The sequence below is a fragment of the Moschus berezovskii genome, chromosome 19, assembly GCF_049115385.1.
Source record: "Moschus berezovskii isolate FMDL1 chromosome 19, NW_MosBer_1.0, whole genome shotgun sequence".
In the NCBI taxonomy this organism is placed as follows: domain Eukaryota; kingdom Metazoa; phylum Chordata; class Mammalia; order Artiodactyla; family Moschidae; genus Moschus; species Moschus berezovskii.
The window spans coordinates 57,093,913-57,107,037 of NC_142478.1; the positions used below are offsets into that span (position 1 = coordinate 57,093,913).

The following is a 13,125-nucleotide window of genomic DNA, read 5'->3' on the forward strand; positions in this document are numbered from 1 at the left end:
GTTTCTAGGGGTGGTTGGGAGCGGGGGAGGAGGGGAGGAAGATGGGTGTCCATTTTCCCAGTGTAACCATTCACCCCGTTCTCTATCCTACAGTGTTTGAACTGGTCAACCAAGGGTGAGTGTCCCCATTCCCAGCAGGTATGAGGCCCGAAGCTTCTTGAGCTGCAAAGCTGAATGAGGTGGTGGGAGGGGGCAAAGGCTGGTGTGTCTGGTTTGCTTTTCATGCGTGTGTTGACCTTTCAGGCCTGTGATGGAAGTGCCCACCCTCAAACCACTCTCTGAAGACCAGGCCCGTTTCTACTTCCAGGATCTAATCAAAGGCATCGAGTACTGTAAGCGGGGCCCACAGGAGGACTCTCACCCAGGGGGTGGTTAGCGTTCCCAGATAGTGGATGGAAAGTGGAAGGTTTCTTACTTCCCTCCTGGAGCACAGGGAGGTGGGCAGGGAACAGAACTGCCTGAGCTATGGCGACACCCCCTCCAAGTAGAAACCCTTCTTCTGGCCACACAGGAAAACTGAGAGCAATAGTGTTAGTGACTGTTTATCCAGTTCTTTCTACCAGGCACTGTTAATTTCCTAGCACCGCCCCTTATTCCCAGCAACCCTGGGATCCTGTTACCCTCTGGGAACCTTAGTTCCTCATCTGTAAAATGGGAATAAAATATCTCTCACAAGGTCTGAAATTAGCCAGGACATCAGTGTTCAGATTGGCAGGATGTCCTTTCTGCTACTGGTTGTTAAACATTTTGATTCATACCCTTTGCCTGTTATTATACAGGATTGTTGTGACACTGAAATGGGGTGAATGGGAAGCACATAACACAGGGTGAGGGCCCAGACTGGGCATTCAGTAAAAGCAGCTGCTGCTCCTATTACCAGTATCATCATCATCATCATCACCCTGGAAACACACTTGGGTCTTCCAGATCATAGGATTGTCCTTGCCCATGGGCAGACACCCAGGCAGGAACCGTTAGCCAAGTCCCAATTCTGCTGTGTTTCACACTTCAAATCAGACCTGCTCGAGTCATTGTTGGTTTGGTGAACAGGTTGTGAGGTGGCGTTAATAAATGAAAGCATGCTTGACTGTCACAAGTTTTAAGGCTTCCAGCTGGGAGCCAAGCTCAGCAAAAGCTCTCCATGCACACATGACTTAGACTGTGTCAGGCGGTTACCAATTACTATTGGCAGTCAGTATTTCACTCCTCGCTTTGGAGGATGGGACAGCTTCCTTAGAGACATTCCCCTTAACTTTTAGAGCTGTGGGTGTTTTGCAGGTTTGGGAGGGGAAAGCTGGGAAGGGCCTGGGACCCTGGAAGAACAGAGGGCCTCCTGCCTGTGTCTCTGGGCTGTGTGGGCCACATGGAGCTCCTCGTGTGGATTTTCTGTCCCCTCTCTCCCATCCTGCCCCCAGTACACTACCAGAAGATCATCCACCGGGACATCAAACCTTCCAACCTGCTGGTGGGAGAAGATGGGCACATCAAGATCGCGGACTTTGGTGTGAGCAATGAGTTCAAGGGCAGCGATGCCCTTCTCTCTAACACTGTGGGCACGCCGGCCTTCATGGCTCCTGAGTCGCTCTCAGAAACCCGGAAGATCTTCTCTGGGAAGGTAGGTTTGGACCTGCCTGAGATGTGCAATTCTGTCTGTGTTAGGGTCCTTTCAGTTGTAAGTGGCAAAAATCTAATTCACTGGCTTAAAGAGTGATTTGTGGATGAGGAATGGGGTTCTTTTGGCCTCGGGGTTGGCTAGATACAGAGGTTCAAAGAGGAATCTGTCTCTCCATCTCTCAGCTCTGTTTTCCTGAATTGGTTTCCTCCCCAGGTAAATGTCATTAGCAACTCCAGGCTACTTTCTACCAGTTTACAAGCCTCAGTGGAAAGAACATTTTTCTTTCTGTAGGACTCAAGTGAAAATCCTAGGATTGGCTGTAATTGGCCCAGTGTGGGTCATATGCCCATCCTCGAACCAATCACTGTGCCTGACGAAGTGTTGCTCTGATTGGACAGTTCCGGGTCATGTGCCCATCCTTGAACCAATCACACTGCCTGGGGAAAGTGTTCCTTTTATTGGCCAGGCCTGAATCATGTGCTCAGTTAGATGTGGGGTTTGATGGGCAGGAACAGCCCCATTCAAAAACTCCCATGGACTGAGCAGTCAAAAAGAGGTGCTTCCCCAAAGGAAAGCTGGAGGATTGGATTGTGGATAGATGAAAGAAGATTATGCCCTTTAGTACCCCTTGCCCCCTCACACTGCACTCTCTTTTTCTTTCAGGCACTGGATGTTTGGGCCATGGGTGTGACACTGTACTGCTTTGTGTTTGGCCAGGTAAGGTGGGGTGTCCTGTGTCCTGGGTGTTGTGGGTGGCTCCCTTGGACTAATAGTTACTCTTGCAGGGAGATAGAACTTACTCATTTAAAAGTTATTTCATTTCCACAGTTAGATCTGCATATGAAAAAGTATGCCTTCCCAGATATACATAGCTATACATAACAGTCATATCTGTGAAAAGACAACCTGCTAAAACAGGGTTTTGGCAGAGGCTCTAGAGGTTGTAAATACAGTTGATGAATTTAGGTCAAGGACAGCAAATGTGCACCTCTTTCCACCTCTAAACAGGAGATAGGCATCACTAATCAATAACTGCAGTCTTTCTTTCTGAGCCTGGTACTGCTTTGATGTTCTTCTCAACAGTGTTCCTAGAAGCTGTTGTTGGAAGAATAGAATTGGAATGGAGTTTAAAACATTTGGCATTATTGATTTAGGGAGTGCTGTTTGTCTTCATTTTGTTGTTCTTTTGTTATTTTTATATTACTCATATATAAGGGCTTCTATTTTTAATTCTAAAGTTCAGACTGATTATGTGAGCAGTAAAAGTGAGAATTATTCCTTCTCCTGAGCTTATGCTCTTGTTGAGGAAAGCTTAAGAAACTGATCCCATGAGGAAGTAAAGGAGTTTATTATCTCCTTCCCACAACCCAACATTTGATTAGAAAAGTTTCAATCCTGTAGTCAAGTTGTAAGAATTATACCTTCTTACATATGCTTCAGAGTGCAGTCATTAGCCAGAGCTCACATCTGTGGCTCTCATTTTTTTCTTTTGGGCTAAAATTTCCATATCAGGGTATCTACAGACGTTAAAAGTGTATTATTTGATGAGTTGTCAAATGGATGCACCTGTGCAATCCTGACATCTTAAGTTATTGTTTTTCGTGGAATCATTTTCCTTGGACAGGAGTAGACAAGGTCACTTTCTGTGACCTTTTGCAGCCTTTTGAGCACTCCGCATAAAGGTTTCTTTTTCCCAAACAATCCCTGAGTTCCTCCTGGGTTAGGCCCTTCCCCCTGTGAGAAGATCGCCTTGTCACCCAGGAGGTGGTGTGTGAACAGGCTTCAGGCTACAGTCTAGGCTTAAATCTCAGTTTCATGCTTCCTAGGACATGGCACCTCTCTGAGCTTCTGTTTTTTCTCTTCTGTAAAATGAGAATAATATTTACTATTTTAAAAATTATTTATTTATTTACTTATTTTTGGCTGCACCGGGTCTTCGTTGCTGTGCGCAGGTTTTCTCTAGTTGCGGTGAGTGGGAGCTACTCTAGCTGTGTCACGTGGGCTCAGTAGTTGCAGTATGCCTTTTCTAGAGTGCAGGCTCAGTAGTTGTGACTCACAGGTTTAGTTCCCCTGTGGCATGTGGGATCTTCTTGGACCAGGTATGGAACCCGGATCTGCTGCATTAACAGGCAGATTCTTAACCACTGGACCATCACAAAAGTCCAGTATTTACTATTTTTTATGGCTTCTGAGAGGATCAGCAGAATAATTCAAGCATTCATTAATTCAACAGGTATTTATTGAGCCCCTACTTTGTGCCAGGGATGTTCTTGGGCACTGGGTGTCAGCAGTGAGCAAGACAGACAAAAATCCATGCCCTCTTGGAGCTGACATTCCTGTGCAGGAATTAAACAGTGAATAAATCCATATGGTTTTATGTTTTGGCCACACTATGTGGCATGTGGGATCTTAGTTCCCCAATCAAGGATTGAACCTGTGTCCCTAGCAGTGGGAACGCAGAGTCCTAACCACTGACCACCAGGAAAATCTCCCAAATACATATGGAATATAATGTCAGGAGGGGAGATGCGATGGTGAAATCACATGGAGGTGGAGTGGGTGTCTGTTTTGGAGAGGAACTCTGCAAGATCTCCCTGAGAGGTTGAGCTTTGATCAGACACCTAAATGATGGGAGAAAACAAGCCATGCAGATACTGGTGTGAAGAACATTCCAGGCAGAGGTAACAGCCAAATGGGATGTTGGTCCTGAGAAACCTCAATACAATGCCTGGCCCAGGCTGAGCCCTCACCAATCACAGCTACTGCTGCTTTGTCTTTTGTATTGTTCTTTGTATTATTAATGTTCACAGGGCAGGTGGGTGAAGTGAGTGTTTGCTTTTGGTCTTTGCTTTATGGTCTTCCCTGATGGCTCCGATGGTAATAAAGAATCTGCCTGCGATGGGAGAGCCCCAGGTGCAATTCCTAGGTCAGGAAGATCCCCTAAAGAAGGGAATGGCTACCCTCTACAGTATTCTTGCCTGGAGAATTCCATGGACAGAGGAGCCTGGCGGGCTATGGTCCTTGGGGTCACAAAGAGTCAGACATGACTGAGTGACTAACATTTTATGTTGGTAAATTAAAGCACAGCTACAGAGGAAAGCCATTGTAGTTAGGAAGGCTCTAACCCTTCTGGAAAGATACTCGTGGTCCTTTTAGATCTCTGGGGAATAGGAACTGCCTCCTCCCTGGACTGGGCTGCTGGGCTGTTTCTTTCTCTGCTGTGACCCATGTGGAGTGCCGCCTGCCCTTGCAGGACAGCTGTGCCAGCCCTTGATGGCCGCTCTGTCCCTGACCTCTCTTCGCAGTGCCCGTTCATGGACGAGCGGATCATGTGTTTACACAGTAAGATCAAGAGTCAGGCCCTGGAATTTCCAGATCAGTGAGTATCCTTCATGTACCGCAAGTCGCTACCTTTTCCGAGCCCTTGGTGATGTCTCCCACCCTTGATGTATCTCCTCCCCCCAGGCCTGACATAGCCGAGGACTTGAAGGACCTGATCACGCGCATGTTGGACAAGAACCCCGAGTCGAGGATCGTGGTGCCAGAGATCAAGGTACCTGCTGCCCCTTGGGGCGTGTGCCAGGGGCTCAGCCTATCTCCTCTGCTTGGGATTTTTTGGCTCAACCCTGCCTGGGTCAGGCCCCACATTCCTCTGTTTACAGTGCCACACCCTCTTTTGCACCACTGCCCTCCCATGCCCTGTGGCTCTGGGGTGCTGGGAGCTGGTGGGGGAGGAAATGGGACTTGTGTTCACTGTGATTGTAGAAGTGGGATCTGCTACCAGCCAGGCAGCTAGCACTCGCTCCACTTGGCTTGGATTGATGGCCTCCACCTCCCCAGACCAGACCAGAGTCTCTGTATGCTCCACTGTGGCTGCCGAAATCTTGGGGTCTTTTCCTTGATGCGTCCTTTCCCTTTGAGGAAATACAGTGGGTGTGAGAGGAAGTTAGTGAGCAATTTGACCATCTACCTCTGACCCTGGCCTGCTGAATTCCGCTATGTTGCAAGAGCAGCATTAGATAAGATCCCTACTGATCCCTTGCAGCCACGTGCACACACATGGACCTTTCAGAAATCTAGAGATTTGCTTCCGGAACCAGGCACCTCAGCTAACTAGCAGTTGAAGAGGGGGAAGCCCAAAAGGTTACAGATAAAGGCTTGGATCCAAGGGGGAGGTAGTTGGGGGGGGGCAGACCTCTGCTGAAGTCCCCTCCCGATTGTGTTCTTCTCAGTGGTCTCCCTGTGCCACCCCGAGCCTCAGTTTTCCTTTCTGTAAAATGGGAAGGATGCTACCTGCTCTGAATTGAGCCTTCCAGGCATCACAGAGAGTTGCACAGGAGTGATGGGTGCTCCTCAGACAACCATGCAAGGCAGATGGCAAATTCTAGGCCCTTCTGCCAAGACACGGGCGAGATGGAGAATCCGGTCCAGCTCACATTCTGACCTCGCGGCTCCATCTATCTCATGTTTCCTCCCACCTGGCTCACCCCTACCTTCTGCCTGGCTTGCCTGCTCTCTTGCATCCCTGACCTCAGGCCACTGGCTCTCCCCTCCCGTGTCCCCTCCCTGGCTCTGCTCACAGGCAGGGTCTCTGGGAGCCAGTGGCAACGGCCCCTCACCCCTCCTGTCCTTCGTTGAAGCTGCACCCCTGGGTCACGAGGCATGGGGCGGAGCCGCTGCCATCTGAGGACGAGAACTGCACGCTGGTCGAGGTGACCGAAGAGGAGGTCGAGAATTCGGTCAAACACATTCCCAGCCTGGCAACCGTGGTAAGGCAGGATGAACCGCTGCTCAAGAGCAGGGCCAGAGAGCCACAGGCAGCCTGGCAGGGACGAACCAGGACATGCGCGGGCAACTGAGAAGCAGATGTTGGGCCTGAGAGTCAGGAATTGGCCAGGTCTGCCCCTCGCCCACAGCACCCAGCCCCTGGGCCTTGGTCACACAGCAGGCCAGGTGGCCCCTGCATCTTCTAGCTTGAGTTCTCTCTGCAGCTGGGTCCCAGGTTACTTAAACAGGGTAGCCCCTCTCTAAGGATTGTTCTGCCCCTCATGGAGTTTCTGCTTTCAGAGCATGTCCAGGGAAGAAGGAGGAGCTTTAGAAGGACCAGGGCAGGTGCCTGGGGGGAGCTGGAGCCAAGGTCTCTTAAAAGGGGCTACCCCCTGAGTGGGTCTCCTGTCCCCAGAGCAGACGGCTTAGCTCGTCCCATCTCTGCAGTGTGGGCAACTGACAGGGTGACTCTTCCCAGCTCCTAGAAGGGGGTGTTTGCTCAGGGGCTACTGAACCCCCTTTTATGGCCTTAAATTTGGGTCCTCATCCAGGAAGATGGAGCTAGAGAATCACCTTGGAGACTCAGAGAATCACCCACGTGCCAAGGCTGTGCCCAGAGGGTGTCTGACTCCAGGAGAGAGACCCTCAGGGGGCTAGGGGTTGGGCAACAGTCCTAGGGGAGGAATCCAGTGGGCTGCCTCACCATGGCCACCTCGGGAGTCCTGGGTGTGTTTGGTCAGCACCAACCCCAGCAGGCAGGACCCTGGGCTCTGCGGGGGGACCAGATACTGCGTCCAGCCTCGAGTGACCTTAGGAGCCCCAGTGCTGGCTCCTTCGCTCCCAGCTTTGCACCTCGCCCTCTGCTTCCCCACACACTTTCTCTCTCCCTCTAGAACCTGAGCCCTGGGGGATCTCTTCACATCCTCCTCCTCCTCCCCCACCAAGGGCCTCTGCATGGTCTTCACTGTTGAACACTCACCCACACCCACCTGCTCCTTCCCGCCACACCCATGTCCTGAGCCTGCGGTGGGGAAGGCAGCTGACGTTGGGCTCCCAGCACCTGCCATGGGTTATTCTGTTCCTGGTTGTGAATATTCTTGGGAGAAGGCGTCTGATCCTGGAGGTCTGAAATAGGCATTGATTATTCAGGAAATACTTCTTGAACACTGAGTGGTGTCTCAGGCCTGTGGTGGGAGCAGGGAATACAGAGGTGAATACAACCAAGATGGTGCCTGCAGATGTTGGGCAAAGAACCAACAAGTAAATGTGCAAGTAACAGAGGGGCTGCGAGGGGAACTTCCTAGGGGGGATGCAGCCCAGGTGATGGGTTGGAGAAAGCCTCCTGGAAGGCCTGTGGTAAGAGGATGGTGGGGTGTTCAGGCCTAGAGGGTAAAGGGTGGGGTGTTCCTGAAAAGGGAGCAGCAAATGCAGCGACCCTCTGTTGGGAGGCAGCTAGGCCCACAAGGAACCTTAAGAAAGTCAGGGCAGTTGAAACAGGGCAAAGGAGGTGGAGGGAGGGTGGCATGAGGCTGGACAGGAGGTGGGGCCAGAGCACACAAGTCCTGAGGCCACAGCAGAAATTTAAATCTTGGTCCCAGAAGTGTGGGAAGCACCTGCAGGATTTGATTCAGGGGAGTGGCATGATCAGTGTTGGCCTTGGGAAAGTCCCACATGGAGACTGAATTTTGGGGGACAAGGAGGCTGTGGGGCTTTAGCTGTGTGTGCCAGGCACGAGGTTACAGAGATGAGCACAGGACAGTGCTAGCCCTCTTAGGGCTCCTGACCTCTTGAGGAAGATGAACCTGGAAAGAAAGAATCACCCTCTGGTGTCATCACACACTGAGTGTCCACACAGTGACAGGCCAGTGGGGAGAGGAGTGGGACTGGGAGGCTTTGCAGGGTAGGAGCCCCTCCCGCTGGGTCCTGAGGGCTGGCCAGGCTCACTGGGGGAGTGAAACAGGTCCATATGTTAAAGGAACAGAGCTTGGGCCTTGGCAAGGGAGGCACCATGCGTGCTTGTCAAGGGGCATAGCCTTCGTTCTCCTATCTCAGCATTTTTCTTTTCTTTCTTTAAATTGAGGTAAAATTCGTATAATATAAAATTAACCATTTTGAAGTGAACAATACAGTGGCATTTAATACATTTACAGTGTTGTGCAATCATCACGTCTCTAGTTCTGAAACATTTTCATCATCCCCAAGAGAAACCCCATACCTGTTGACAGTCACGCACTCTTCCCTCCCCAACCACCCCAACCCCTGGCATCTACTAGTCGATATTTCCTGTTTCTATAGATTTGCCTATTCTGGACATTTCATATAAATGGAATGGTACAGTAAGTAGCCTTTTGTGTCTGGTTTCTTTCACTCAACATAATGTTTTCAAGATTCATCCACATTGTACCCAGTCATTCCTTTTTAGGGCTGAATAGTGTTCCGTTGTAGGGATAGAGCATATTTTATCTATTCATCAGTTGATGGACATTTGGTGGTTTCCACCTTTTAGTAAATCAGTGGTTTTTAAAAACACTTCCCCCTACTCTTTTAGCATGAACATCTTTTTTAAAAAGTCCAGAGGCTTAGTATATGAAACAGCTTGAAGAGACATCATACTTTGCTTGGAAGAGAGGCCAGAGCCTTACAGGTGTTGAGGCCACTTCTTTGAAAATTCCTTCATGAACTACTGCAGCCAAAAGCATCACCATGAACCTTCAATGGCTCCGTGGCCCGTAACAGGTTAAGTTCCAAACTCATGTGGGTGAGAGATACCAAGTCAGGGCGTGAGAGAATCAGATATAGATTTCAGAAAGGACAGAGCGAGAGACTTCCCTGATGGTCCAGTGGTTAAGAATCTGCCTTGCAGTGCAGGGGACACGGGTTCAGTCCTTGGTCAGGGAACTAAGATCCCACATGCTTCTGCAGCTAAGGCCTTGCACTCCAACTACCGAGCCCACATGCTTTGGAGCCCGTGCACCCCAACTAGAGAGTCAGTGCACGGCCACAAACGATCCCACATGATGCAGTGAAGACCCCCTCGAGCCACAACTAAAGATCTGATGCAGCCAAATTAACTTTAAAAAAAAAAAGGATGGGCTAAGGGGCAGACTGGGAGGCAGAGGAGGGAAGCTGAGCAGTGGCTGAGGGACTTGATGGAGGGATACTGACCCTTTCCCCAAAGATCCCCTCCTCTGGCAGGTGTTTCCCAACCAAGCTGCGGACCCTGTCTGTCTCCCGGTGGGTGGGGGACACCAAAGAGTTCCATCTCATGGCTGTGGACAGGCCGGCTCCTAGCGCCTCTCAGGCTTAGTAGGGCTTTCAGGACCTCTGACCTCATTTACCCTCACATTACCCCAACCTGTGGATGGGCCACCCTCTATCCGGGGATGTCGCCTCAGCTCCTTAGACTGGGACCAAAGCTTCTCATCCTTAACAAAGATGCAGCCCCCGTGTGAGGAACTGGGACCCTTTTGTATTGCTCCTGGGACTGTAGAACAGCGCAGCCACTGTAGAAGACAGTCGGGCAGCTCCTTAAATGTTACAGAGTTACCAGATGATCTAAGAATTCCTCTCCTAGGTGTACACCCGAGAAATGAAAACATTTTGTGTGGAAAGTATGTCCACACAAAGTTTTGTACACAGATGTACATAGTAGCATTAGTCACAATAGCCCCAAAGCATAAACAGTCCAAATATCTACCAGTGGATGAACAAATGAGCAAAATATGGTGTATCCACACAAAGGATTATTCAGTTCAGTTCAGTGACCAGGTCATAAAAAGGAATAAAGCAGTGCAACATGGTAGACTTTGAAAACATCATGCTTGCTGAGTAAAAGAAGCCAGACCCCAAAGGCTACATACTGAATGATTCCATTTATATGAAATGAGAAAAGACAAACCCATAGAAACAGAAAGTGGATTGGTGGTTGCCAGGGACTGGGGAGGAGGAATGGGGGTGGCTGCTAATGGGTACTGGGTTTCTCTTGGCAGTGATGTAAATGTTCTGAAATTAGATAGTGGTGATGTGAATATACTAAAAACCATTGAACTGTACACTTTAAAGTGGTGAATTTTAAGCCGTGTGAATTACATTTAAACTAAAAGTGCAGTGATCCCCCTCCCTCTAGATTATACCTGGGAAGCAATAATTGGTTGCCTGTTGGGGTGGTTGTAGATGGCTTTCACCGACAGTAAAAGCCTCGCCTTGAAGAGGAGACAGGTTGATGGGCCAGGAGGGCCTGTCCAGCGATGGCTCAGGTGAGACAGATGGTACCACAGACACTGGACAAACAGTGCAGGCCAGCTCTCCTGCAATTGGGTAGGCCAAGACTACACTGTGACAGGCTCTGGATGTCAGACTGAGGAGTTTAGACCTTATCTTGTTGACAGCCAGGGAGCCGTGGAAGATTCTGGCTGTGGGCCAGTGAGACTTGGTGACTGGGAACTGGCAGGGGGCAGGGTGTGTGTGTGCGTGGGGGCGGGGGAGGGTAGGAACGAAGGGAGGGGAAGGGAGGAAGATGGGAGACTTGTGCTATGGCACGAGGGAGGCTGTTGCCTGGAGTCCCCCCACCCCCAGGTGGCTGAGCCGCCTCCTCTCCTTTCCAGATCCTGGTGAAGACCATGATACGAAAACGCTCCTTTGGGAACCCGTTTGAGGGCAGCCGGCGGGAGGAGCGTTCCTTGTCAGCACCTGGAAACCTGCTCAGGTGGGTATCCCCGGGGTGGGGAGCTGGAGGCCGCCCTGCCCCACCATCTCTGGGCCCATTCTCTCAGCAGTGATGTCCAGACTCAGATCAGCCCTGCCAGGCTCTCTGGGGGAGTCAGAGCAAAGCTGCTGGCTTTGGCTTTTGCCCCATCCTGGACCCAGCCCGCCTCCTTGACTGACAGCTAATCCACAGGGAACTTTTACCTTTCTCTGGGGGTACATGCATTTTAACAGGGTTGGGAGAATGGTTGATTATCAGGCTGTTAGACCCCAGAGCATGCATGCTTGATGGTGGGATTGTGACCCCATGATGAGTGAGCAAGGCCAGTCTCACTCATGGGACCACCAAAATGTCTCACAGTGACGGGGGGTGTCCTGCTCCTGACCACCGTGGCAACAACTCCGTGAAGCTGGTGTTTGGGGTCTGAGTGTCTCTGGGGGTTGGGGGACAGGCATGCCATGTGTGCCAAGTGTCCCATCTCACTTCCCTTTTCCCTCCCCTCTGGCGATTCCAGCAAAAAACCAACCAGGGAGTGTGAGCCCCTGTCTGAGTCCAAGGTAACACCTGCCTGCCTGTGCCTTCGCCTCTGCCGGGGCCTGGGGGCGGGGGCAGCTGCAGAGCACGGGGCATCTGCACCCAGGCGGACCTTCCTTCCAGCCCGGGGCCTCCAGACCCAGGAGGAAAACGGGGCATCCAGGGGCTTGGACCCGGTGGCGGGTCGTGCATGTGGGCTGGGGCTGCGGGTGCATGGCGCTCCACCCGGAATGCCTGTGAACTCACCCGGGTCTTAGACCTAGTCTGGCTCCCACCTAGGCTCGGTGCACGTCAGCGGCCTTGAAGCTATGTCATGGGCTGAGGCCGCTCCTGATCTGGGCTGGTGGTCAGAGCCTAGAGCAGGCATGCTGTGCTCAGGGGCTCCCCCCTAGGGCTCTCCAGCATCTGCCCCTTCTTCTCTGATGGGTTAAGACCTAGAAAACAAGTCCCCATCCAGCCTGTTGCAAATGAGTGTGAAAGCTCCCCTGGTTCGGAGGAGGATCTGGACCTATTCCCCCGAGTCCGCCATCCTCTTCCAAACACATGCCCAGCTTAGCCGTCCCAGCATCTCCCAGGACAGAGGAGCATTTCTGTCCCCGCAAGCCTGAGAAGACAGGATGATCATTCCCCCTCCCCCATGCCTGTGACAGGATAGCAGTCCTGGGACTCTGCCCACTGAGCCTAGCTCACTACCTCATTCTCAGTTGGGAGCTCCAGGCAATCATTTCTAAGTCTTACAAGCTGCTGTGTTGAGCTATAAGTCACATACCATATACTTCACCCATTTAAAGTATATAACTCAATAGAGTTTAATATATTTGCCAAGTTGTGTAACCATCACTACAGTCAGTTTTAGAATATTTTCATTAGCTCAAGAAGAAACTCTGTACCCTCGTCTCTCACCACCCAACTCCCCAGTTCCCCAGCCAGCACGAGGCTACTTGCATTTTCTATAGATTTACATATTCTGGACGTTTCACATAAATGGAATCATACAGTATGTGGCCTTTGTGTCTGGCTTCTTTCACTCAGCTTAATGTTTCTGAGGTTCATCTGTGGTGCAGCATGTGTCAACTTCATTCCTTTTTATGGCTCGATCATGTTCCGTTGTATGGATATACCCACACTTTGGTCCTCCATTCATTTGGTGATGAATACATTTTCCACTTTGGGGACTGTCACGCGTGAATAATGCTGCCCTGAATGATGCCTGTGCAAGCGGCATTTGTTTGTTAGGAGTTGGCTTATGAGATGAAATTTCTTGGCCACCATAGGAGCCAGGTGCTCATACAGTAACGTAGGAAGACCATTTGTGGATCATTTATGCTCTTCCAGAGCAGGGAAAATGGCAGTTAGTCCTCAGAACCAATCATGGACAGCATGTGAAGGCTGCCTCCATCCCTGCCACAGTGTTCTCAGGCATCTCTATAGCCGCGTGATTAGGTGGCCCCACTTACAGTGTGAGCCTTAACAAGGTCGCAGGTTGAAGCCTAGTGGGCTGGCC

The 13,125-nt window shown here is 50.8% G+C and overlaps 1 protein-coding gene across 4 annotated transcripts in view; it reads left to right on the forward strand.

Annotated features, from left to right (window-relative positions):
- CAMKK2 (calcium/calmodulin dependent protein kinase kinase 2) overlaps positions 1 to 13,125 on the forward strand; it is a 53,449-nt gene that overhangs the window by 34,479 nt on the left and 5,845 nt on the right. Inside the window, exons 8-16 of one of the 4 annotated variants that reach the window (XM_055404437.2) lie at positions 94 to 115; positions 244 to 332; positions 1,416 to 1,615; positions 2,279 to 2,332; positions 4,921 to 4,994; positions 5,081 to 5,168; positions 6,256 to 6,384; positions 10,987 to 11,087; positions 11,602 to 11,644. In XM_055404437.2, coding sequence (XP_055260412.2) covers positions 94 to 115; positions 244 to 332; positions 1,416 to 1,615; positions 2,279 to 2,332; positions 4,921 to 4,994; positions 5,081 to 5,168; positions 6,256 to 6,384; positions 10,987 to 11,087; positions 11,602 to 11,644 — 800 coding nt within the window. The remainder of the gene's footprint in view (positions 1 to 93; positions 116 to 243; positions 333 to 1,415; positions 1,616 to 2,278; positions 2,333 to 4,920; positions 4,995 to 5,080; positions 5,169 to 6,255; positions 6,385 to 10,986; positions 11,088 to 11,601; positions 11,645 to 13,125) is intronic. The other 3 variants (XM_055404438.2, XM_055404439.2, XM_055404440.2) reach the window with 3 other exon arrangements.